At 39.3% G+C, this 26,794-nt stretch overlaps 2 protein-coding genes across 2 annotated transcripts in view; both read right to left on the minus strand.

Moving 5' to 3' along the window:
• magl (MAX dimerization protein MGA-like) overlaps window positions 1–17,717 on the minus strand; it is a 45,982-nt gene extending 28,265 nt beyond the window's left edge. Inside the window, exons 1-9 of the mRNA XM_055149621.1 lie at window positions 17,400–17,717; window positions 14,805–15,913; window positions 7,978–8,401; window positions 6,591–6,684; window positions 6,407–6,520; window positions 6,150–6,254; window positions 5,951–6,061; window positions 3,526–3,940; window positions 218–479 (exon numbers count right to left, since the gene is read on the minus strand). Coding sequence (XP_055005596.1) covers window positions 218–479; window positions 3,526–3,940; window positions 5,951–6,061; window positions 6,150–6,254; window positions 6,407–6,520; window positions 6,591–6,684; window positions 7,978–8,401; window positions 14,805–15,886 — 2,607 coding nt within the window. The 5' untranslated portion in view covers window positions 15,887–15,913; window positions 17,400–17,717. The remainder of the gene's footprint in view (window positions 1–217; window positions 480–3,525; window positions 3,941–5,950; window positions 6,062–6,149; window positions 6,255–6,406; window positions 6,521–6,590; window positions 6,685–7,977; window positions 8,402–14,804; window positions 15,914–17,399) is intronic.
• An 8,162-nt stretch (window positions 17,718–25,879) lies between these two features.
• Window positions 25,880–26,794, minus strand: LOC110168280 (uncharacterized). The gene has a single exon (XM_020933713.1). The coding sequence runs from the start codon at window positions 26,792–26,794 to the stop codon at window positions 25,880–25,882; it is 915 nt and encodes a 304-aa protein (XP_020789372.1).

Below are 26,794 nucleotides of genomic sequence, written 5' to 3' on the forward strand. Positions count from 1 at the left end.
ATATTTTAGCATTTTACCACAACACCTAGATACACAATTGGACAGGAAGTTGTAATCTGATCAGAAAGAAGAAAACAACAAGAGAGCTGATTTGTACAATTAAATAAACCTACCTTTCACTCTCTTTACCTCCAAGAGAAAATTCTTCTTGTTACACACATCAAGCCAGCAGAAGGTATAGAACTATCAATATAAAAAAATATCACTTCTTAATTACCCATTTGGTCAAAAGTGCAGAGAGCGCCACCGACAGTCTGGCCGGTGTAACATGAGTCCTCTTTAATCCTTGGTTCCAGGCTCCAGTCTCCATCTCGAGGAGTCGGACCTGAGGCTTGGAGAAGGCCGAGGTATCGTACCCTTTGGGAGGGGCTTGCGTGGGGGCGGGGTCAATTGTGGATTTGGGGGTGGGGTCAGATGCAGGTTTGGGGGTTGGCTCAGGTGCAGGTTTCGAAATCAAATCAGGCAGAAACTTGGATAATCTGAAAGCAGAGGTTGTAATTAAAGGTTACATAAAATTTAAGTCACGTTATAATGTTACAACAAATGAAACAGAAAACGTGCATCAAAGTTCTTGGAGGGGTGCAAATGCGAGAAACAGCAATTTAAAAGTGAAAAAAATGCATAGCACACTCAGATGGCCGATGTCCAAAAGATTTTTCTAATATTTAAATTATGTTTTGGCAAAAAGCCTTAATCATATCATTTTTCTTGTTTAGGACCACTGTATACAAAATGGTTGCCAGCCCAGGTGCTCATATCCCCACCAATGAATCCCAAAGTGACCTCACTTTGAAATAGAAAAATAAAAATAAATCTGCCATCTGAGTGTGCTATGCATTTTTTTCACTTTAAAATAATTTTGTTACCTCATCAAACACCTAAATGGAGTGGAGTCACATGTTTGAGTAATTGTTTATTATTAGTCTGTCTGCATCTGGGTCCATCCATATGAAATCAGCCGTTTTCAGGGAATCTCCCCTTTGAGCCATCTCAGATTTGGCTGAAAAAAAATCTAAAAATTTCTAAAATTACCAAATGAAAGAATCTAAAATGTTAGCTTAATCTCTTCAGCCGTTTCTGAATTATGGCCTGTTGAAATTTTGGGATCATGCCCCCTTTTTCAGACACCTTAATTTATAAGCATTCTGAGAGACCATAACTTCATACAAAATAGAGCCTTGAAGCTGAAAATTTGTATTATTGTAGATTCTGGGTCACAGATTCTAAATCTGTTGTCAGATATTTCCAGCCAAATCTGAGATGGCTCATAGGGGAGGGCGGCTGATTTCATATGGACGGACCCATCTCCAAAGCTCAAAATGTTCTGTTCCCCCTTCTGATGTCTGATGTGTTTTTCATGTTAAGAGCTACCTTTTACTTTTAGTTTAGAAGAGACTGCCAATTCTAGAGTAGCAATAATCTCTGTTATTCTAGTGAAGGTGTGTGGAGTTTAAAAACACAGTGGAGCACTTCCTGTATTACAACATGACATCACAAAGTGAAACAGAGCATTTTAAAATTTAGAGAAAACTCCTAAAAGCATAAAGTCTTCAGGTATATTTGCGATGAGGAAACATTATAACAGATCAGAAAATAGTGACATTTAATGTGACATTGAAACCAGAGTTAAAGGTGCTAGGTGCTTTGTAACATTCCTGGTGAAGGGTCCGCCACCTACTTGTCTCCACTATGTTATTACCATGGACTGTACATAAATGGGCATTTCTAACTAAACTTCCCAAACATGAACATGATAAATGTTTAATCATTGACAAATTTGTTCCTCCAAAGTCTGAACTCTGCTCCAAACAGCAACTTTCACTGGCAATGTTCACGTGCACAATATAATCTGATTATTATATTATTTCTGGAGCTCAAAAGCTACTTGACATGATAATGACATGAAAACTGTAAAATGTGAGGGGTAATCAGAGGGAACATGGATAGGCCTGTCACTATAACAAATTTTGCAGCATGATATATTGCTAGAGATATACTGCAGTAAACGAAACAACTTCATACTGAAACTACTTTATGACATTGATTAAGATTAAAATAAAACAAGATAATCCCACTAAACCCTTTTTAAATAGACAGTATCATTAAGAGGCCTGAGCTGCAACAAATAAACAGCAGAATGAATCAACACTTGAGTTACAGAAGTTATTTATTCAACCCTCTACAGCTCAAATCTTATTGTAACACAACTGCAATAAAAATACTTCCTCACTTTTGCAAAGAAAATAATACCCACAATAAATAATTAACCCCAAAAATATATTGTTCCAGCTAGGGCTGTGCCAAAAATCGAAAAATTGCAATCTCAACTTTGGTCAGTCTCGATGATAAAGCATGAGCATTTTAAATCGACAGGTTTACAGCCAATCATGTGGCGGTAAGAGCGCGTGGTGCTGATGAGGATTTACACTCTCGTTTAAGAAAAAACCTGAGTCCCTTTGTCTCCTCACATGTTCACAAGTTTTTTACTTAAATCAGCACCTTTTGACTAGAAGTCCAATCTCTCTCACTCTGCCTCTGTGTGCAGCCGTGTGTGAGCCTCAGTGTGTGCACGTCTGTGTGTGCGTCCGCGTCCGTGTGTGTGTCTGCGTCCGTGTGTGTGCGTCCGTGCGTCCGTGTGTGTGTCCGTGTGTGTGTCCGTGTGTGTGTGTGTGTGTGCGTCCGTGTGTGTGCGTCCGTGTGTGTGTGTGTGTGTGCGTCCGTGTGTGTGTGTCCGTGTGTGTGTCCGTGTGTGTGTGCGTCCGTGTGTGTGTGCGTCCGTGTGTGTGTCCTGTGCTGTGTCCAGTGTGTGTGTGTGTGTCCGTGTGTGTGTGTGTGTGTGTCCGTGTGTGTGTGTGTCCGTGTGTGTGTGTGTCCGTGTGTGTGTCCGTGTGTGTGTGTGTGTGTGTCCGTGTGTGTGCGTGTCCGTATGTGGTTTGCTGTTTGACCGCATCCCCGCTCTCAAATGAGCAGCTGCGGCTGGATCAAAGTTATGGAAAGTAAACGACTATTTTCTCACCGTTTATGAGTGAAACATAAGACCTCATTTAACGCTCAGACAACACACGTGTTTCTGTTGATAGCGGAGGTGCGCGTGCCTGTGTGTCTGTTACAGCAGTGCTCGTATGCTTTTAGGTTTAATACGTTGGACAAACTCATTCCAAACTTTAAATGTGAATTTTTGGTCCTATCAACGCAAAATAAAAACTGATCCTCACGCTCTGCTCTTTACACCTGAAGTCCACACATCTATGATTTAATAAGACAGAAGATTGAATCGAAAAAAATTGAGATTGCTCAAAAAATATATATATAAATATTTTTTTCCCATATCGCCCAGCCTTAGTTCTAAAGAAAATGTGACTATACTGACTCACATTAGTGCCGAGTGTATAACAGTTTTCCTTTATTAAGCGCTCGTTTTACAGTTTTATCATTACCAACCAACCCAAACCAAGGATGTCACAGTTTATTTTGAAAATCTGGTTACCCTATAAGCAGTGCACCTTTAATATGTGAATTTCTTACCTTTGAGCCATAGTGAGAGGTTGAAAAACAGGACTTGGCTGAGCTGTGTGGTCAATGGTGTAGCCATCAGATAAAGCAGGGGAGGCGCTGGGAACTGGAGAAGCTGGTGACAATGGCTCAGAGTTCAGACCACAAGACTTGACCGGCTGTGGGCTGGCGTTACAAACAGTATTAGCGTTAGTAGTAGTCTTAGCCTTAGGAGGAGGAGGCATGCGCTGCTTGAGAACACTGTCCAGCGTTTTGACGTAACTGGAGCTCTTCGCGGGCAGCTCGTAGGACACAGAGCCCTGGGGTTGAGAGGAGAGCGTTTCGGCGCGTTCACTAATTTGCTGCTCTTCGTTTTCCAAGTATTCGTCCAACATGTTGCTACAGAACGCAGAGAGGTTTTTGGAGCTGGACCCATCGGAGTGACGAGCTAAAAAAGACAAACAAAAACATTATTAAATATGTATTATTAGGGTTTAAAGCAATACAAACTACGCTACTGTGTTTCATTGAGATAGAAGCATATAAAGGCGATTTGGCTCTATTAAAAACAGTTGCACTAGAAACAAAGAGGTCTCAGGTTTGACTCCCCACTGTCCCCCGGCAGGTGAGGTTTATCTATAGAGTCTGCTTGTTCTCACCGTGTCGAGATACATAATTTATTGATCATTAAACATGCACAATAGACTAATAATCCAGCTGGCTACTCCCGTTTATGAACCTAGTTTAATGGGCCCATATTGTGCTATTTTCTGATCTATGTCATAATGTTGCGTCCTCATCAAAAAAAAGACCTGGAGTTGTGTTTTGTTTCATTCACACATATTTAAACACACAAACTCTGCATATTTAAGAGGAGTTCTTCTCTCAAACAGAAAACACTGTTCCACCTTGTGATGTCATGTGGTAATACAGAAAATGTCACATTCGTTTACTAGAATCATTTGAATCATTTCAACCCTGGAATTACCCATCTTAGAGGTAAAAGGTAGTGGATGACTTGAAAACTACCACTTCAAGTGGAAAAAAGACAAGGTGGAGCTTTGAGATGTAGACAGACTAATAATAAAGGGTTACTCAAACATGTGTGAATGAACAACGGGTATGTTTTTGAGGAGGTAAGGTTTGCGTAATATAGGACAGTTATGATCACGCATAGGGGAGGATATAGTATATGATATATCGGTCGGCCAGTATTATCAGCTGATATGGGCACTTGGAGATATATTCGGCTATCAGCCTAAATCTTGCCGATATGGGCCGATAGTCCACATGGTCATGTTATACCTCGTTATGAAGCTTAGACTCTCTATAGTGTCCATTTAGTCCAATTTACAGACAGATAAATATATATATATATATATATATATATATATATATATATATATATATATATATATATATATATATATATATATATATATATATATATATATATACATATATATATATATACACAGTATTTATTTGTAGAGTAATTTGTCTGTGTCACCGTCCTGCCCCTGAACACATCCCAGAGACATGTCACTCACGTGCGCTCGTTTACACCCGCAGCTGCTGTCAACATGCTGGATTATATTCTTTTTACGGACAATCTTTCTGAGTCAGGATTAAAAGGACACTTATTAGTGAAGACTTGAGGTGTCTGTGTGAGCGCTGAGTGTTGCAAAGGTGTCGATTTTTAAGCTACTTTTGGTTCTTTCTCATTGTTTAGTTGCTGTAGCTCTCACACATACACAGACTATTTTCTCTGACATTGGCCAAGTGTAAAGTGACTATAGTGTCTGTACATGTTACCGGACCTGCATTAATATGTAAATGAGATATGAATAGAGGTGTAAATGATCTGCATTTACGCATAATTAATTACTGTGGCATGCACATTTACCGCTAAAGGCTGATAGCAGTAGTTTACTTACTTTCTTTACTGGCTAGAATGTCATGCACAAATATCATCAGTCCTCCCTACCGTCTTTAAATATAACTGTAAAGAGGAAAAATAAAAATAAATTTTGCCTAAATAAACCCTATTTAAAATTCAACAGAACTAAACCTAAGTTTTATAATCAACTGAAGATTTATAGTGAAATTTAACATCACTAAATTTTTTACATCAGCTATCAGCGCCTCCAACTCCAGTTTTATCGGTATCATATCGGCTGCAAAAAATAAATAAAATAAAAAATCCATATCGGTCAGGCCCTAGTACATGAACTGCATATTTTACCACTGAAAATACCATACAAGATTTGATCATTCAAAAACACTGGCCTTGTTCACATGCATGATCAGAAAGAAATGAGATAATCTTGCTGTTTGCTCATCATTTTAATAGTCCTATAACTCCAAAATTAGCAATAAAGAAAGTCAATTTTCTGCTATATTAATCCAATTACACCACAATATCTACAACTGTACGAATGTAGAGAGGAGTTCTTACCATCACTGTGAGGCAATGAATTATTTTTCACACACATTTTTCTTCTCCATCCTTTTATTTTTGTAAAATCGCTGGTTTTTCCCGTTCTGGAGATGAAATGTAATCCGATGTCTATCAAAAGAGCACAATAAAAGATACATTACAGCCTTATAATGAGCACTTATGACTAAACCGGTGTAAAAAAAAACACTGCACTTACCTCCAGTCACCACACAGGTGATTTTGGGAGGCAGAGGCAGCTGCACCCCCAGATACTGAAGGTCAATGGGCTGAGTGTGGTCTAAGGAGCTCAACTTCAAACCCACTGAGAGAGAAAACGTAGAATTATTAATGCATTAGAAGGCGTAAGTAATACAGATTTAGCCATTTCACAATTATACACACATGTTAATATGTTCTAACATGGCTTAAAACTCACACGAATCCATTTTGTGTAATATAAGACCTTTAACTCACCCTCCTGCAGCACTGGGTGGATGGTCTGTCTGTGCTTGAGAAGCTGCAGGTCTTGTAACAGCTCTGTCTCCAAACGGAGTATCTTCTCTTCACTCTCCAAAGTCTCTGTTTCAACTGTGATTTTAAATTACAATTAATCACTAAAAAACACACAGCTTAATAGTTTCGTTTCTTTATGGCTTACCTCTTGGATTGAATTGCACTGGAGTTTGTGAACCTGAAGAGTCTTGTGTTGTGGTTCTGACTGGCTGCTCCTCGATGTGACTCTCCAGAGCATCCTGAAGATGAAAAGGGAAAAAAAATAAAAAAATCACACATGAGATTTTCTTTTTCTTTTTGTAAATGTTGTTCTGTAGAAGTTGGCAGGCCCATCACAATAATTACAATATGAACTCATACTTTTGGGGGTCACAGTATTTCTCATATGCACAAAAATGCACTACAAATGCACAATGAATTACTTTTACTAATCTGTGTTATAATTTTGTTACCTCATCAAAAACATGGCTACCTGGAGTTGTGTTTTGTTTCATTTACACATGTTTAACACACAAACCCTGCATTAAGTGGAGTTCTCTCAAGCAGAAAACACTGTTCCACCTTGTGATGTCATGTGGGAATACAAGTGCTCCACTGTGTTTTAAACTGCACACAGCTTCATGAGAATCATTAGGATTAAAGTTAGGTATCATTAACAAGTTGCCAATATGATACATACCTTGAAACATAGGCCACGATACATGTCTCGATACAGTGAGCTTTCAGTTCGATATGATCCGAAACTATATATTTCAAATCGATTTGATGCGGTTCAACGAAAAATAATGGCTAAATCGTGGCTGTGATACTAAAAGTGTTTGTTAAACCACTTCTTGTGCAAAGTTCAAACGAAACACAAACATTTTAATCATCAAAACAGTGAAAATGTCAGATGTGTTGCATAAATGAGTTTCCTTCCTTTGAACAAGCAACAAAACTGTAGCACCTTAACAAAATTATTTAGTAAAATATACCAAAACATACTCTTAGCGATATATCCATACAGCAGGCCTACGATATCGATACTGTATCATCACATTAAATGATACAATATAATGATATTTTAATATTTTTTGCACACCCCTAATCTGGATGACAGCAGTCCTGGAATTGCAAATTTCTACTGAACTAAAAGTAAATGGTTAACTTGAAAACTACCACTACCTGACATCTCCAGGTGGAACAGAACATCTTGAGCTTGGGTGATGTAGACAGATTGATAAAAGGTTACTCAAACGTGTGTGAATAACAAAACACAATTCCAGGTCTGTTTTGGTGGAGGTCACATTTTAACATAGCTTAAACCTTATTATAGGACCTTTAACAATGACACTACCAAGACCAACCCAAGTCTAATGAAGGACTTAAAGAGAAAATCAGCTTTGGTCCAGTTTACTTTCCAAAAACACCACATTTCTGTCAAAAGAGAGAACCTTGCTATATTCTTTTTTTTCTATTTTCAATACTGTGCTGCCGTAAGTAAGCTCCTCGGTGATCTGCATGTGTGTTATGGTTTATTTGCGGTACTTTACCTTGGATGTAAACGACACAAACAGCAGGCCCTCCACATCGTCCAGCTCTGGTTGCATAGCGACAGTGGGCGGGGGGCTGGGGGTTGCCGGGTGGGAGGCGGTCTCTCTTCTCCAGCGCTGCCTCTGTGATAAGCCCCAGCTCTGATACTTCTGCCTCTTCTTCTTGTACTTTGACAGTAGTTTGGGGGTGGAGGAAGATCTGAACTTTGCTTTGGGGTTCACAGAGATGCAGAGTTTGATTGGAGGAGTGAGGTCGATGGTGCAATTCTTCTTCTTGGGCGTTTCCGTTGGACTCTGGACCACAAGTAGGTTTCCCAGTGCGTGTTTCCCCCGACAGTGGGTGTAGGCGTCAGCATCAGCGGAATATGGAGACATTATAGGCTTCAAGATGATCTGCTTCTGTTGTTTGGGCTCCTCTTCTGAACTGCAAAATAAATATTCAGAAAGAACTTTTAAGGGTGTACTATGTAACTTTTCTTGAGAAAGCTCTGCATGAAGATGCTATTGCTTTGCCTGGAAAGTTCAACAATATGACATTAATCTATCTATGCGTTTTTTTCAGAACAATAAAACATATGCAAATGAATACATACGTAGAAGACAGAAAAGTTTAAAGCCATATTGCATAATATTTCAGGCAGAGCAATAAAATCTCCATGGAAACAAGCAGTTGGTGAACACCCAACCAGAAAAATTACACAGTGCAGTGTAATATGAGAGAATCTACAGTGTGTCTACATGTATTTAACATGCGTTTTATGTCTTTACATACATTACTGAAGCTCTGCAGTTCTTACTTAAGTGACTGTGTCACGCTTTGATGTGAGGAAATCAGTGAATCATTTGTTCAATTCAATTCAATTTAAAAACAGCCCATTGCACCTTCAACCCCAGGGGGAAACCCCCTGGGTTGTCAGTGAAGGGTTCCATGCACCATAGAGGATGTGGTCATCTCCACGGAAATGAGTCAGATCAGGAGGTACTGCCTGACCCAGTTTTACACAGGTGTTATGGAGAGATCGGACACCTGTCCCTAACACCAGCGCAAAGGACTGTGCAGGACTGCAAGACTGTCACAGAGAATGAGGAGCTCATTCTCCAACAGCCTCCTACAGCTCCAATCAAACAGGGAGAGATACAGTACGACATTCATACCATACTCCCTACAACTGTACAACAACTCACACTTATGTAACAGATAATACTCCCTACAACTGTACAACAACTCACACTTATGTAACAGATAATACTCCCTACAACTGTACAACAACTCACACTTATGTAACAGATAATACTCCCTACAACTGTACAACAACTCACACTTATGTAACAGATAATACTCCCTACAACTGTACAACAACTCACACTTATGTAACAGATAATACTCCCTACAACTATACAACAACTCACGCTTATGTAACAGATAATACTCCCTACAACTATACAACAACTCACACTTATGTAACAGATAATACTCCCTACAACTGTACAACAACTCACACTTATGTAACAGATAATACTCCCTACAACTGTACAACAACTCACACTTATGTAACAGATAATACTCCCTACAACTGTACAACAACTCACGCTTATGTAACAGATAATACTCCCTACAACTGTACAACAACTCACGCTTATGTAACAGATAATACTCCCTACAACTGTACAACAACTCACACTTATGTAACAGATAATACTCCCTACAACTGTACAACAACTCACACTTATGTAACAGATAATACTCCCTACAACTATACAACAACTCACACTTATGTAACAGATAATACTCCCTACAACTATACAACAACTCACGCTTATGTAACAGATAATACTCCCTACAACTGTACAACAACTCACACTTATGTAACAGATAATACTCCCTACAACTGTACAACAACTCACACTTATGTAACAGATAATACTCCCTACAACTGTACAACAACTCACACTTATGTAACAGATAATACTCCCTACAACTATACAACAACTCACACTTATGTAACAGATAATACTCCCTACAACTATACAACAACTCACACTTATGTAACAGATAATACTCCCTACAACTATACAACAACTCACGCTTATGTAACAGATAATACTCCCTACAACTGTACAACAACTCACACTTATGTAACAGATAATACTCCCTACAACTATACAACAACTCACACTTATGTAACAGATAATACTCCCTACAACTATACAACAACTCACACTTATGTAACAGATAATACTCCCTACAACTGTACAACAACTCACACTTATGTAACAGATAATACTCCCTACAACTGTACAACAACTCACACTTATGTAACAGATAATACTCCCTACAACTATACAACAACTCACACTTATGTAACAGATAATACTCCCTACAACTATACAACAACTCACGCTTATGTAACAGATAATACTCCCTACAACTACAACTACTTATGTAACAGATAATACTCCCTACAACTACAACAACTCACTTATGTAACAGATAATACTCCCTACAACTGTACAACAACTCACGCTTATGTAACAGATAATACTCCCTACAACTGTACAACAACTCACGCTTATGTAACAGATAATACTCCCTACAACTATACAACAACTCACGCTTATGTAACAGATAATACTCCCTACAACTGTACAACAACTCACGCTTATGTAACAGATAATACTCCCTACAACTGTACAACAACTCACGCTTATGTAACAGATAATACTCCCTACAACTATACAACAACTCACGCTTATGTAACAGATAATACTCCCTACAACTATACAACAACTCACGCTTATGTAACAGATAATACTCCCTACAACTATACAACAACTCACGCTTATGTAACAGATAATACTCCCTACAACTATACAACAACTCACGCTTATGTAACAGATAATACTCCCTACAACTATACAACAACTCACGCTTATGTAACAGATAATACTCCCTACAACTGTACAACAACTCACACTTATGTAACAGATAATACTCCCTACAACTATAAAACAACTCACACTTATGTAACAGATAATACTCCCTACAACTGTACAACAATTCACGCTTATGTAACAGATAATACTCCCTACAACTGTACAACAATTCACGCTTATGTAACAGATAATACTCCCTACAACTGTACAACAACTCACCCTTTTGTAAAGGATAACCCTATGTCCTGTCAATCATCATATCACTGTTGCACTGTCTATGACCTCTTGTATAAAGCTGTGATTTTATATTTTATTACTCATCTTTCACTTTTATTTTGACTTTGTCATTTACATAATTATGTCTTATTTGACACTTGTCTCTTGCCATGTTTTTGCTACGTATTTAGAATTTATTATTACCACTTATATTTTTCTCTTTGTTATTATATTATATTGTGATGTGTGACCTACTGTGTCCAAATAGTTTCCCTTGTGGATCAATAAAGTTTGTCAAAGTCTAGAAACAGGCGACTAAGCCTTTGAAAAAAGTGATCCGAGGCCAACAAAAAGAAACAACTAGTTAAACATCATCTCAACTGAACAAGTGCTAACGAGATGCGCATATTTTTCTTAGCACATCTTTAACTGCTTTAAAGCTACAGTCTATGGCTCTGCTGTATCCTCATATATCACCAGCAGATGTGTCTATGTTACTGCTGTCTGGTACTGTACCAGCTTTGGCCTGACAGAAGAAGACAAAAGAGCCCAGGTGAGTCTGAACAAAGGCCAGGTGAGGGGAGGGGGAAGTTCACATCTACCAACTACCGGTGAAAAAAAAAACACATAAAAGAGATGATTGTAATGGTGAAGTGGCTCTCAGGAGCAAAGAAACCCAAATTTGCTCTAAAGAAGTGGACTTGGCAACTATAATACTCCACTGCAGCCTAAGAGTCTGTCCTATTTACACTTTCATTCAGTCAGAGGGCCGTTCAGCAGTTTTCACACTTTATGCGTGTTTGGGTGGGGGTGGAGCAGACAACAGAGAGGCTGCCACTGTCACTCCAAAACTTCACTGGTAGAAAGAGAACTACACTGTGCCAAGTCTGTCAGCGATATTAGTGAGAAACAGAAGTGTGTGATTCTAGTGTTATCACAATGTAACAATTTCAGGTTTGATTTCAAGTACTGAGGAACTGGCTTGAGTTAAAGGTGCAATACATAATTTTTCTGGTGGAGGGTCTGACATTTCCTTGTGCCTTTGCCTGGAATGTTCCACAATGTATCCATTTCCATGAAGATAAGCACGTCAAGGTCAGATCTATGGACAGTTGACCCCACTCCTCTGTTAGATAATTGAATAACTGCAACAATGCTATACTATGAAACATTCCAGGCAAAGCAATGACATCTTAACTGTGACAACCAGACGGCGAATCCCTCACTAGCTGTTAGAAGTTACATGTAATATTTGTAATGGTCTTATATTAAATTAGTAAAGACCATTCTCAAACTACCGTATTTTCCGGGCTATTGGGTGTGCTCAAAAGCCTCCGACCCCATCAAAAAACAACTGTGCGCCCGGCAATCCAGAGCGCCCTATACACGAATCCACTCGGGTGTCCCAGCACGACTTCAGTAAACTACAAAGCCGCACCACCCGCAGCGCACGCAAACACACACGGAGCAGATGAAAAACACCACATTCATCACTCCACGCCGACGAGGAACAGAACAGAGGAACGAGCCGGAAAAGCGAGTGCAATTTGTCACTTCTAGACACAACTGCACAACTGAGTCACTGCGAACACGACGACAATCCGTTGGTCCCAGACAGCACCCTCCCTACACGCCACAACTGAACAAAGCCCAGAGTCACCGTGAACGCGCCAAACAAAGTCCAACTGACCCATCCAACTGTTGGGTTTCGTTTAAAGTCCGGTGCGGTTTATTTGTGAAAAAAGTAAAAAAATAGACCATTTAATGACAGTGCGCCTAATAGTGCAGAAAATACGGTATTCAGGAGCGGTCCAACTGTATCTTATTTATTGATGTTAGTTTTAGTATCAATACCAGCTTTAAATTTGTTACTACTAATTACTTTTTCTATACTAATTTAGCAAGCATTATTAATCGGGGTAGTCGGTATACATGTTCTGACAATCTGAACAGATCATGTGCAAGACAATATAAAAATGGATGTCTTGAAACGAAATATTTGCAATTTATTTTGGTTCTGCAATTATGTAGTTAATTATGTAGTAAAAGGCCCTGTTGGGGTTGGATACTTTACAACTACACTTAGGGCTGGGTATCATTAAGAAGTCACCGATACGATACATACATTGATACTAGGGATGTGCAAAAATATTGAAATATCAATAAATTATATTGTTTAATGTGATGATACAGTATTGAAATCGTGGGCTGCTGTATCGATATATTGCCAAGAGTATTTTTTGGTCTATTTTACTAAATTATTTTGTTACAGCGCTACAGTTTTGTTCGCTTGTTTAGAGGAAGGAAACTCATGTGACAGATTTGACATTTTCACAGTTTTGATGATTAAACTATTTGTGTTTCATTTGCACGAGAAGTGGTTTAACAATCACTTTTAGTATCACAGCCATGATTTAGCCATTATTTTTACTGAACTGTATTGAATCGATTTGAAATATATCGTATTGAATCATATTGAATCAAAAGTGCACTGTATCGAGATATGTATCGTATCGTGGCCTATGTATCGAGATATGTATCGTATCGTGGCCTATGTATAGAGATATGTATCGTATCGCCAACTTCTAAAATTATACCCAGCCCTACTCGATACATAGGCCACGATACGATACATATCTCGATACAGTGCACTTCTGATTCAATACAATATATTTCAAAATCGATTCGATACAGTTCAATAAAAAATAAAGGCTAAATTGTGTCTGTGATACTAAAAGTCTTTGTTAAACCACTTCTTGTGCAAAATGAATATGAAACACAAACAGTTAAATCATCAAAACAGTGAAAATGTAAAATTTTCTTCCTCCAAACAAGCAACAAAAATGTAGCTGTAACAAAATAAATAAGTAAAATATACCAAAAAACACTCTTGGGGATATATCGATACAACAGCCCACAATATTGATACTGTATCATCACGTTAAATGATACGATATACCGATAATTCAATATTTCTGCATAGCCCTAACTACACTGTCCCGTTTGTTTCTGTTCCATGTATCTGCATGATAATCAGGAGGTGCGAGTTAGCATGCCAGATGTTATTAGCTAAAACTCCGCACCGGTCTCTGAAAATTGTGAAAAACACTTAGGAAACTCGTTGCAGTGAATAATTAGGACGCTCTGACTGTATTAAGTAAGTGAGGAACAACTTTGGACCACAGCAAATTGCTCAAAATGAACTCGTTCTGTTTTTCACACGTTTAAGACAATAAAAATCAGGTACAGCGCCTTTAATGTCATAATAATTTAAAGGTTCACTATGTAGCTTTTTGGTTGGGGGTCCGTCACCTGCTTGTTTCTATGGAGATGTCATTTCTTTGCCTGTAATGTTCCACAGTATGACATTAAACAGCTCTACTTTACATTTATTCAATTACAGGTGGATTTATCGCTCAAAAATAGCTAGAAAAACAGACATTCTGACTGTGAGCGGGGTCGCCTCTCCACAGATCTGACCTGTAACTTGGCCTGGTTTGGTCTCCATGAAGATAGAAATGTTTAATATATTCCAGACAAAGCAATAACAACTCCATGGAGAAAAGTATTTGATGGGCCCTCCAAATGAAGTTACACAATGCACCTTTAAAAACATACACTACTTTTTGTCAGTCCTCATCAGCCCATCTTCTAAACTGAAAACATTTCAAACTCACCTCTGCTCTTCCTTCTGCGCCGTGGCACTGGCCCCTGCCGTCTGCACGTTCACAAACTCCACTCTTTTGGGAATCCTCTGCAGTCTGGGGTTGTGTCCATCTTCTCTGAACCCCTTCGCGAACGGATTATAGCGAATTTTCATCTGCGTAATTTTGAAATTCTGATACGTGGTCACTGCCATAAACTCAGTCTGCGGAAAAGTAAAAGTCATACTCTCTGGGCCCATCACGACGGGCTGATCCGCGGAGAGAAGGACGCTATCCGGAACAGGAATTATGTGAAGTCTGGGAATGTACCGGTGCAAAGAGTGTAAAATTATATTGCCTTCTTGGTCATTTCCATTATTCGTCACTTTTAGTTTTTTAAATGATACTAGGACTCTCATCCACTCCGAGCCTGTACATGGGGAGTAGTGATGCGCAAATGCACGGATTAACCCCTGCGTCAAGTGATCCGCTGGTCCATAAACGTCCCATGTTGTCCCACTCCACTTGTACTTGTACGCATCGGCCGGAGGGACCGATAAAACCATGCTGTACTTGCGCTCGGGGTCCAAACCTGAAATGCGGTAACGGCAGTAAGGGAACATATGCCTTCCCTGTTTAGTCAAAATCATTTCTGTACCGCATCTGTGAAAATCATTCCAAATCCTACTACTTTCCAAAGTGACGGTGACGCCTTTAAACGTCAGCTTATTCGGATAGTCCGTTTCTCCGGGATCTCCGAAAGGCGTAGAAGGGAGCAAATTCTCGTAAGGGTTCGCTTCTTCTTCCATTTTGGTAAAACTTGATTCAGTGCACGGTAGCGAGTCTGCGGCAGAAGCGATGTGTGAAGTCGAGGGACTGGTTTCCACGCTTTCGTCGGAAGAAGCAGGTGATGTTGATGGAGCTTTGGCCGGGCTTGCTTCCGCCGGGGAGGAGAGGGATTTGCAGTCAGTAGTCGCCATCGAAGCAGCTCTGTTCTCGATAACAGTGTCAGGAGCAGTAGGCACGGATAACGCACTTGAAGATAATTGAAGTTTGGGGGAGAAATTGCAGGACAAGTTCACGTCTGGGTCCTCGCTGGAGTCTGTTGTAGGCATCTCTGCTGTTTACGCTTCATGTAAGACCTAGAAATAACAAGGTAATAAGATGGTCAGTTACAAAGAGCAATTTAAAAAGGTACTAATATTACAAAACATCTAATTTAGTGAGCTTTAAGACACGTTCCTCATCATAAAACAGACCTGGAGTTGTGTTTTGTTTCATTCACATGTCTGAGTAATCCTTTTATTGGTCTATCTACATCTCCAAAGCTCAAAATGCTCTGTTCCAGCTTCAAGTTAACAGCTCCTTTTACCTTTTGCTTAGTAGAAATTGGCAATTCCAGGGCTGAAATTATCCAAATGATTCTCGTGAAGATGTATGGAGTTTAAAAACACAGTGAGGCATTTCCTGTATCTCCAAATGACATCACAAGGTGGAGCAGAGTGTTTTGAGTTGGAAAGAAAAAAAATCTAAATCTGCAGGGTTTGCGTGTCAAACGAAACAAAACACAACTCCAGGTCTGTTTGTGATGAGGAAACAACATTGTAACATTATATATACATTATAATATGGGCCCTTTAATGATAACAGCTTTTCTGGTGGAGGCTCAGAACATTATTGTCTTGTTTTCACTTCGGATGTTCCACAATATGGAAACATAGTTATCATCAAGATGGAGATAACAAGCAGGTGACACTCTGAGACTAAGCATTACTTTAAATTTAAGAAAAACTGTAACTGAATAAATGCAGCAGACAGGCAGGTTTAATGTCATATTGTGGAACATTGTAGCTAAAGTAACAGAGAGAAAAGGAGGTACCAAACCCTACACCTGAAAAGTTACATTGTGAAACTTCAATAACTGGTCACTGGCCAATGCCTTTAAGGAACACTTTGTAGGAGAAATCATTCAAATATTTAGTAGATAATGGCTGATGATAACAAAATCTAACGGAGTACAGGCAGCTTAAAACAGTCTCTCCTGAACACCGCGTTATCATACTTGCTGTATTGATTAACACAATGGTAATGTTTAATATGTTAAAATGTTTTTTTTTAAAAGCGTGGAAATTTTTTTTGTTATTAAATGTACTTTTATTCTCCGTGAGGTTAAAAGGACTTCGCCTTCGTCACGAATCAGAGTGAGAACACTTTCACAGCAGGAGAGGAGCGGGCAGAGCGTGAGGCCTCGGACTTTACATTGTGCTGTTGTCGATGTTGACAATATTTACGTGTCTACGTGTGTTTACAAACAGATCTGAATATTTGTGCCACAGAGACGCACAAATACGGAGTGTGGAAGCAGAAAGGGTGTACTTCTCCGCGCGCTCTCAGATGACATGGACCTGTGTCCTGGGTTCGTGCATTGTCCTGCCTGTCCTGCCCTGTCCACGCTCACACCACAGGAGCCAGCCGCTTATTATTGATTCATAAAAGCTGTTACCAAAGCACAGCTACCCAGCCTTATCCAGCAAGAGTAAAACTGCTCTACACGTGAGCTTACGGTCACCAAAATATGCCACGAACATCAGCATGTTGGACAGTGATAAAAGCTGGAAGTGCACTCACACGATGAGATGAAGGCCTCCCTCTCTTACCAAGTTGGAAAAGTTGCAGGTTTCTCGGGCGCCTCTCGTCTGGACTCAGCTGGAGCCTCGTGGACCGCCTGCTCCGGGAAGTGTTTATGTCCAGAGAAAAAATCCAAACTGTTGCACGCGTGTGCCGCCGCCGAGGCGTCTCGACCGAAGCCTCGAACGTAAACACAAACTGGCAAATGGAGGCCGCGAGCCACGCCACGGATCGTGCACGCCACGAGCTAAAGCGCATGCACATTCACCCCCTTCAATGGCGCGTGATTCCCGGGCCGTTCGCGCGAGGGAAGCGGGAGTCCACCATCCCGAGGGGTCTCGAGCTCTCGCAGCAACTTGGCAAGTTTATGCACAAATGTTCCGGTTGTTCGCGTATCGATCAGAAGCAGGGGCTCTTCCTGCTTCAGTGGCTGTAGTTGTTCTTCCACCTTTTCGGTCACAGATCCATTCTCACCCCGTGAGGCACTCTGCTCCACACACACATCCGCGCACGGGCTCTGACGTCACGCGTTTATGGCGGTATCGCTCCAGCAGCCAATGCGCACGCTCCATGCGCAGGGGATGATCGCCCATTTGTTTTTGCATGAGTTCAAAAACATTTTTTAATAAACAGAAAGTTATTTTGTATCAAAGAACTGGGAGTGAAAACAGAGTGACATATAATTATGGAAGCAGACAGACACAAATGAAACAAAGAGAGGATGATGAGGTTCACCACTGGATAAAGACACGCAGAAAAAACATGAGTGCTCTCTGATAATGGCGGCCAGTCTGCGGGTTGACCGTTTGTGTCGAAATAAATAAACTAAAAATACAAATGACCTGGTTTAATGTAGAGTGCAGGCTACATACCAAAAACTACGATCCTTGGTGCCAACATGAAGTTCGTTACGTTGCGCACGGACTTTAAACGTTACAGTTACCTCTTGGCGCAGTTTGGGGGAAAGGATCGCAGTTTTCCTCGCCCACTTGACTTCCGTTTTCCAGTTGGCTACAAATGGAAAGTGGCCTATGGAATGAAACATTAAACCAAGAAGCAGCTGTTGTGTGGATAATTTCATGATCACAAAAAATAACCAAAATACAAACAAATAATGCCTATTCACTCGGTCTAGATTCTCCATCGTTACCCACGGAGTGCATAACTCGCTCACTGTCACTGCTATAACATCTTTAAAACCTAAACATAAATGATCTAAATGCGTAAAAATATGTATGCTTAGGCTATACACGTGCGCGCAGAATGACAAGACTAAACTGTACTGTTATCGAGTTGCTTTTGGCGAAATCATTATCTGCTCGTGATAAAGTTTGTAGCCTTGTTGTGTGTTAGGCTACATGTAGTTATTTACATAGATAGGCTCCATTATTTGAAGTAGGCCTACCCAAAGACATGTAAGTTATAGAGTATTCTTTTAAATTACAACTGTATAATTACAACAATAAGACAGTTATTATGAATGATAAAAACAGACTTGTGACTATGCATCTTTATATATTTATTTAATTTTTAAAAAGTATAAGACAGCACATTAATTACAGTGAAAATTGTATACACCAAGTCTTAAAGGTCCTGTATTATGCAACATGTGCTCTTGTGAGGTTTAAGCCATGTTACAATGCTGTTACCTCACCAAAAACACACCTGGAGTTGTTTTGTTTCATTCACACGTTTGAGTAACCCAGTATTATTAGTATGTTTACATCTCCAAAGCTCAAAATGCTCAGTTCCACCTTGTGATGTCATGAAGCTGTACTTTAAAAAGCTTCAAGTTACCAGCTACCGTTTACCTTTTGTTTAGTAGATTGGCAGTTCCAGGGCTGAAATCATCTAAATGATTCTAGTGAAGGTGTCTGAAGTTTAAAAACACAGTTGCCCCGTTTACATGAGAGCTTCAATTCTGATTTAAAATAATTAAATTCGGAATAAAAATGAATTCCGCATTAAAAAGCCCATGTAAACACTTAATTCCTAATGATTATTCGGAATTAAACTTATTCTCAATTAAACTTAAATCTGAATTAAGTGAGTGGTTTATTACAATTTTAAAGCAGAATCAATTTATTCTGCGATCATGTAAATGTTTATACCACTTCAAAGACAATTCCGGTTGTTCAGCAGAGGCACATTGGATCATACTTCTGACGCGAGGACGCACTGCAATATGGTGGAAAAAGTTTGTATCATGTTTGTGTCCCCATGTTTAGCAACAACCTTTTCCTCACGTGTTCGTTAGTTTCTGCTTAGATAAAAAAAAATACCCTTGAAACAGAAATAAAGTCCAGATAATTTACTTATTCCAATATTAGAAAGGCATACTTGTACAAGGAGTCTGTGCCGACATTCCCATGCAGAGACTCAATGTTTTACAACTATAGAATGACTTTTATACGCAAACTATAGTGGGAGGTCACCATGGATTAGACTTAGCGCCTCTTCATTGGTGCACAGATCAGCCAGACCTCTTGGCACGTTGCACAGTCCAATCACACTCCATCCCGAATGTTATTTGGCTATCAAGTCATGACATCATCCCTATCAGTAGGTCTTATCTTATTTAGTTAGTTTGCTATTAGGTAGATTGGAATACCCTGCATTTGTCTTGGCATTTATCTATGAGTCTCACAGCCGTGATCAGAGCCCTTATCTTCAAATGACCTCGGTACAATAATAAACTATAGAAGTGATTATACAAAATAGCTAAGCCTAGTTATTTATCCTAACACCTGTACCGCTGTTTATCGGTGCCTATGTAATTGCAAAAGTTACCAAGGCTCCCAGGTAACAGCACGAGACATAAATACATTCGTGTTTCTGTCCAATCAGAACCCTTCTCCACCTCCAGATGTTGAGCAGAATTAAATAAAGACGATTTAACGTGTTTTCCATGTAAACCTCAATTCAGAATTATTATTTCCAATGTAAAGTCGAAGGAGAATAACTTAATTCCGAATTAATTCATTTGAAATATTACATCGGAATTAAAAAATATCGTAACCTGTAAATGTGGCAGGTCGAACACTTATTACCACATGACTTCATAAGGTGGAACAGTGTTTTCTGTTTGAGAAAAGAACTCATAACCCTAAATAAGCCTAAATATTGTGTTAAACATGTTTGAGTGAAACAAAACACAACTCCAGGTCTGTTTGTGATGAAGAAACAACATTTTAACACAGATTAGAAAACAACATAATATGGGCTTTTTAAAGACATGTGTGACGTAAAAGCAGCAACTAAATAAATTACAAGCAGGTGACAAACTCTCCACCGGAAAAGTTACATAGTGCTCCATTAACAATGTATTAGGAATGTGCAAAAATGTGCCAGAGAAATGCGTCAGTCGAGGTTCAAGTTTATAAAACGAAATGTGAATGGACCATAAATTTAAAAGGCCAGAAACATCACTTAGTTTTTGTTTGTTTTGTTTTTTTTAAGCATATTTTTCATAATTATAGACAATACACTCATTAGTATAATTTTTGCATATCTCCAAAACAACAATTGCCATATTTTTTCTTTCTTTTCATTATGTTTTGAACGTCTTTCCCAGTATGGTGACTATATGTTGTGCTGTTTTTAAATGTCTTATCAGTTTTTCTATTTATATCCCAATTCAGAATGGAGCCTTAATCTTTACTGTTTTATTGATTTGTTTTTATTCCATTGTTTTTATTATGTTTTTATTGTGTTCAGTTGTAGATTTTTTATTTCTTTGTGCAGCACTTTGTAAACAGACTTTGTTTATAAAGCGTGCCATAGGAAAAAAGTGGATTGCAATGACTAAACTGAATAAATTTTTGTTGGTTTTATTGTTTTTATTGGGGGTATAAAGATTTTTATGGATCACAGCAGGAAGTAGAAGGCTTGGAGCGCACCATCATTTCTGGTCAAAGGGCATTAAAAACAGATTGTGATTGACAATTTCCAAAGTTACCAAAACAATGTCACAATCACAATCTGTTTTTAATACCATTTAGCCACATCCAGCGGAGCACTGTAGAGCACTGCCTTTACCCACAGAGCCAGTCAGTTCTTCAGTTTTGTTTTGTTTTGTTTTGTTTTGTTTTTTAATGGAAAATGCTTGGATAAAATGTTCCTGAGATATCGTCACATTCTCGCCAAACACACGTGGATCTATTTTTGTTTCATTCATTTTTCTGATTTGTATTTCTCAACAAATACTAGAAGAAAACAGTTTTTTCTTATCAAGATGCAATGGAAAATAATAAATGTTGCTTAGTTTCTTCCTTCCCCTTTGTGTGAATGACTCAAACACAAAATTTAAAGCTACAGTATGTCACTTTTTGAAGATGGTAGGTCACCTGCATGAGAAAAAGAAAGTCAAAACCTTTGGAACATTCATTCTCCATGAAAATTTGATATTATAATTTGTGGCCATACCAGTATGTGAGAGCCTGATGCTGTCAGATCTCAGAAGCTCAGAGGTCGGGCCTGGTCAGTACTTGGATGGGAAACCACTGGGAAAATCAGGTGCCACAGGGGGTTGTTGTTGTGTCCTTAGGCAAGGCACTTCACCCACATTGCCTAGTGTGATGATGGTGGTGGTTGGAGGGGCTGATGTTGCAGATTGGCAGCTGCACTTTGGTCAGTCTGTCCCAGTGCAGCTGTGGCTACAATAGTTTCTTATCACCACAGAGTGTTGAGTGAATGAATAATGTTTGTAAAGCATCTTTGTGTGTCCAGAAAAGCTCTGTAGAAAACTGATACATTATTATTATTATTATAAGGTAGAATATAATAGTCAAAGTCACTATTAGGTGCTCTGGATTATAAGGCGCACTGTCATTGAATGGTCTATTTTTGAACTTTTTTCACAAATAAAACGCACTGGACTTTAAACAAAACACAACAGTTGGATGGGTCAGTGGGACTTTGTTCACAGTGACTCTGGGCTTTGTTCAGTTGTGGCGTGTAGGGAGGGTGCTGTCTGGGACCAACGGATTGTTGGCGTGTTCACAGTGACTCAGTTGTTCAGTTGTGTCTAGAAGTGGCACATTGCACTCGCTTTTTCGGTTCGTTCCTTCGTTCCTCGTCGGCGTGGAGTGATGAGTGTGGCTGCAGTTGTTTTTCGCTGTGTGGTCGCTGTCTGCTCCGTGTGTGTTTGCGTGTGCTGTGGGTGGTGCGGCTTTGTAGTTTACTGAAGTCGTGCTGGGACGTCGTTTTTTGATGGGGTTGGCGGCTTAAGAGTGTGCCCAATAGCCCGGAAAATACGGTAGAGTCAAGTTTGTGGGGATACAAGCCCTTTCACAAAATTGATACATGTTTTTCAATGCAATAAAAAATGTGTAATGGAAAAAAACATGCTTTTATTAGTTACATACTGTAGACTAACTCTAACACTTAAAACGTAAAAATGTAATGCAAGGCTTCACATGTGTAACTTTTCTGTTGGAGTGTCCGTCAAATACTTTTCTCCATGGAGACTTTATTGCTTTGTCTGGAATGTTTCACAGTATAATAAATCTTTTTTTATAAAGAACTTGAAATGAGTCTTAAAAGGTGTTTTAAAAGATGATAGTGATGGTGCGAGCCTTTTCTCCTCAGGCAGGTCGTTCCAAAGCCGAGACGCCTGGACTGAAAAGGCTCCATCACCTTCATCAGGAGCCTGGACTTTGGAACAGCTACAGGGAAATGCGGGAGGCTCGTACGGGGTTAAAAGTTCTGAAATGTAACTTGGTGCAAGACCGAAACGAGATTTAAAATCGATTCTAAAACACACAGGCAGCCAGAGAAGGGAAGTAAAACAGGGTCATGTGCTGATGTCTGTTAAACCAGCTGCTGCGTTCTGAACCAGTTGGGGGTGAGATATGGATTTGGAGTAGAGGCTGGAGAGGAGGGGGGTGCAACAGTCTAGACGGGAGAAGATGACTTTTTCAAGATCAGGACGGGAGAGGATGTGTTTGATTTTAGTGATCGTGCAGAGGTGGAGAAAACAGGATTGTGTGTGTGTCTTTTTTTCATGTGAAGGTGGAAGTTGAAGTGAGAGTCAAAAATGACGCTGAGGTTTCGGGCAGCAGGGGTGATACTGGAGGCGAGAGGATCGAGACTATCGCTGATATGGAAGGTGAATTGGGGGGGATTGATTCAAATAATTTCAGATTTAGAGCTGTTGAGTTGTAGGAACGTCTGTGCCATCCAACTGTTCACGTCATTAAAGAAGTTTAACACAGCAGCCAGGCTCCCGGGGTCGTTTAGTCTCAGCGGGAGGCAGATTTGTGTGTCGGCAGTATGACCTTTTTATCTTCATGGAGACCAAACCAGACCAAGTTACAGGTCAGATCTGTGGAGAGGCGACCCCACTCACAGTCAGAATGTCTGTTTTTCTAGGTATTTTTGAGCTCTAAAACCACCTGTAATTAAATAAATGTAAGGTAGAGCTGTTTTTTTTTAGTTTTTTTTTTTTTTTTTAGTAGTAGTAGTTTATTCAGTCATTTTACAGCACTGCAAAAACAAAACATAACAAAACAAAACAAAACATAGACTACAATCCAATCATGACCAAAATGGTTTAGGCTGAAGTAAAAGTGCTTATAACACCAAACCCTATTAAACAATGACAGAATTCCAAGAAAAAAAAAAAAAAACCCAGCAAGTTTACATTTACAGTTTCACTTACAACTAACTGTATATAAGAGACACAATATAAATTAAAACTAATACAATTTAACACATTATTCATTAATTCCAGAGATCTACATCTTTTAAAACATAACACTTTATACCCTTTTTTAAGACTTTATACCCTTTAGAAGACTTTTTAAAATCATCACAGGTTGTTCCACACACTAATCCCTGTAACACCCTGTAACAGAAATACAATCACTTTTTTCTTAGTTCTTATCATCATTTTTTTAAAGATACCTGTTCCTCTAAGTTTATACTGACTCTCTCTCTCTGCTCAAATGACTCCTGTAAACAAGGAGGAAGCACATGATTCTAGGCCTTGTACATCACTGCGGCTGTCCTCAGGTCAACAAGATCAAAAAATGTAAGAATTTTTAGCTTAACAAAAAGAGGATTTGTTGGTGCATAGTCATTTGCATGATTAATAATCCTAATTAGCTTCTTTTGGAGTAGAAACATTTTATTAATATTTGATTTCGCCCTACTTTCACTGTCCAAAGGGGTCCCCCAAGGTAGTATTCTAGAACCTATTTTATTTAGTTTATACATCAATGATCTTCCTAAAATGTGTCCAGATATCAATGTCCAGCTGTATCCTGATGATGCTATGATTTTTACACATGCCAAAACTGAACAAGAAGCTTTAGAAAAGTTAACATCAGCCATGGCTCCAAAAGTGGGTCAAGAACTCATGCTTGCAACTCAACATAAAGAAAACTGTCTGCATGATGTTCAGCAAAAAAAAAAAAACAACTGAGCTCCAGAGGTCCAGTGTCTTTCTGGACGGGGTGGAACTCAGCCTCGTCAAAGTGTTTAAATATCTGGGACTGACGTTGGACCCGACATTGACATTTAAGAAACACATTAAGCGCCTCACAAAAACTGTAAATTTTAACTTAGTGAATTTTAGACAGGTAAAATCCTTCATGACTCAATATGCGGCACGAATGTTTTTACACTCCATGATTGTGTCTCATATAGAGTATTGCATAACCACATGGTCACTCGCTGCTGGCACAACACTCAAACCCATCGAATCACTGTTTAAAAAAGCCATAAAAATATTGGACAAGAATCCATTCTCATTTCACCACTGCACTATTTTAGATAAGTACAATCTGCTTAATTTTAATAATTTTGATGATTTTAAATATGGATGTTTTATCTATAAAGTTTTGCATGGATTTGCCCCTCCTCCATTACTGGATTTTAATAAAGTAAAGACTGTGAGTGGGATGGGAACTCAGGCCACAGCCCGGGGGAACTGTGAGCTCCACACAGACGCTCCACATTCAGACAATGTGTGTCTCAGTCAGAGGCACAACATTTTGGAACAGTTTACCACTATCAATAAAAGAAACTCCAACACTGGCAACTTTCAAGTCCTACTTGAAACAGTGGCTAAAGGAAAACCAGACTTGTGGACACTTTTAGTTTAGAACTGTCACTTGTTTTTGTTTTATCTGTTAAATTTGTGGTGCCACCTGCATAGGGACTACAGATGGAAGTGAGTATTCTTGCTATAATGTGGCATATTTACACTGCAGTGTTGTAGATGTTCATTAATATGCACTGTATTAAATAAATAAATACATACATGTATAAGTATTATCCCATATAAAGTTTAAAGTCATACTGTGGAACATTCCAGAGCATATCCATAGACATCTCCATAGAAACAAGCAGGTGATGGACTCCTAACCAAAAAGTTACACAGTGCACCTTTAAGACTTACAACTTAAGATGTAAAATCAGGCTTTACTTTAGTTTAAATACAATGAACATGTAATAAAATCACAATTCCAAAAGTCTTATCTCCTTGTACAGTGTTTGATGGAGAACAGGTCGTTTCCGATCCCAAACACATAGGGACTGAGGGAGGTGTAGAACGTCGAGATAAAAAACTTCATCTCATTCCAAAACTCAAAATTGCTGGTTTGAAAATTAAGCTGGACAAATAGATAGAGGCTCCAATCCACCTGGAACAAGGCCATAGCTGCTAAAACTGCCACTGTGCTTCTCTGGAGAATGGAGTTTTTGGTCTTTTTTACGATATGCCTCGCTCCACTCACGTGTATTTCTGGTTCGACGTGTTTCCTTTGGCGTAGCAGTAAGGAAATGATAAGACAGCTCGTTACCGTGACGACAACCATGGGCAGAACATTGCAAATCGCGATGAAGATAAATTTGTAAATGTAGTTTTGCGTTGGGCAGTGGAGTTCGTCGCATTGGAAAAAATCTGGAGGACAGTTCGTGGTTGAATTTTGAGTTCGAACGTTTATCACAAAAACCGGCGCGCTCAAAGACAACGATGACATAAAACAAAAAATACTCACGGAAATCGCAATCATTATGTTGTCAAGGTGAGCATGGTGGATCACTCTTTCTTTTGCGTCTTTGACTTTTTCGTAGCGGAAAATACAAATGACAATGGTGAACAAGATGCTGCTTAATTCTCCGGCTATCGTTAAGAATTGTAGTAACTGGCAAGACCAACTTCCAGATCTCGTAGACGGATCTTCGAGAATCAAAATATCGTAAATGTTGACGATCAGAATCTCCTCCAAGTTGGACACAGCCAATCCCAAAAGAAACACCTCGAAAGATTTAACTGCGGAAATTTTGGCGTGACTGTGACTTATGGAGAAAATGAGGATCAGGTTTCCGACGCAGCCGATGCACGAGATGAAGATACGGATCCCCAGCAGGTTTGTAAAATCCGCCAT

The sequence above is a fragment of the Boleophthalmus pectinirostris genome, unplaced genomic scaffold (genome assembly GCF_026225935.1).
Source record: "Boleophthalmus pectinirostris isolate CB_2022bp ecotype Guang Dong unplaced genomic scaffold, ASM2622593v1 HiC_scaffold_13, whole genome shotgun sequence".
Taxonomy (NCBI): Eukaryota; Metazoa; Chordata; class Actinopteri; order Gobiiformes; family Gobiidae; genus Boleophthalmus; species Boleophthalmus pectinirostris.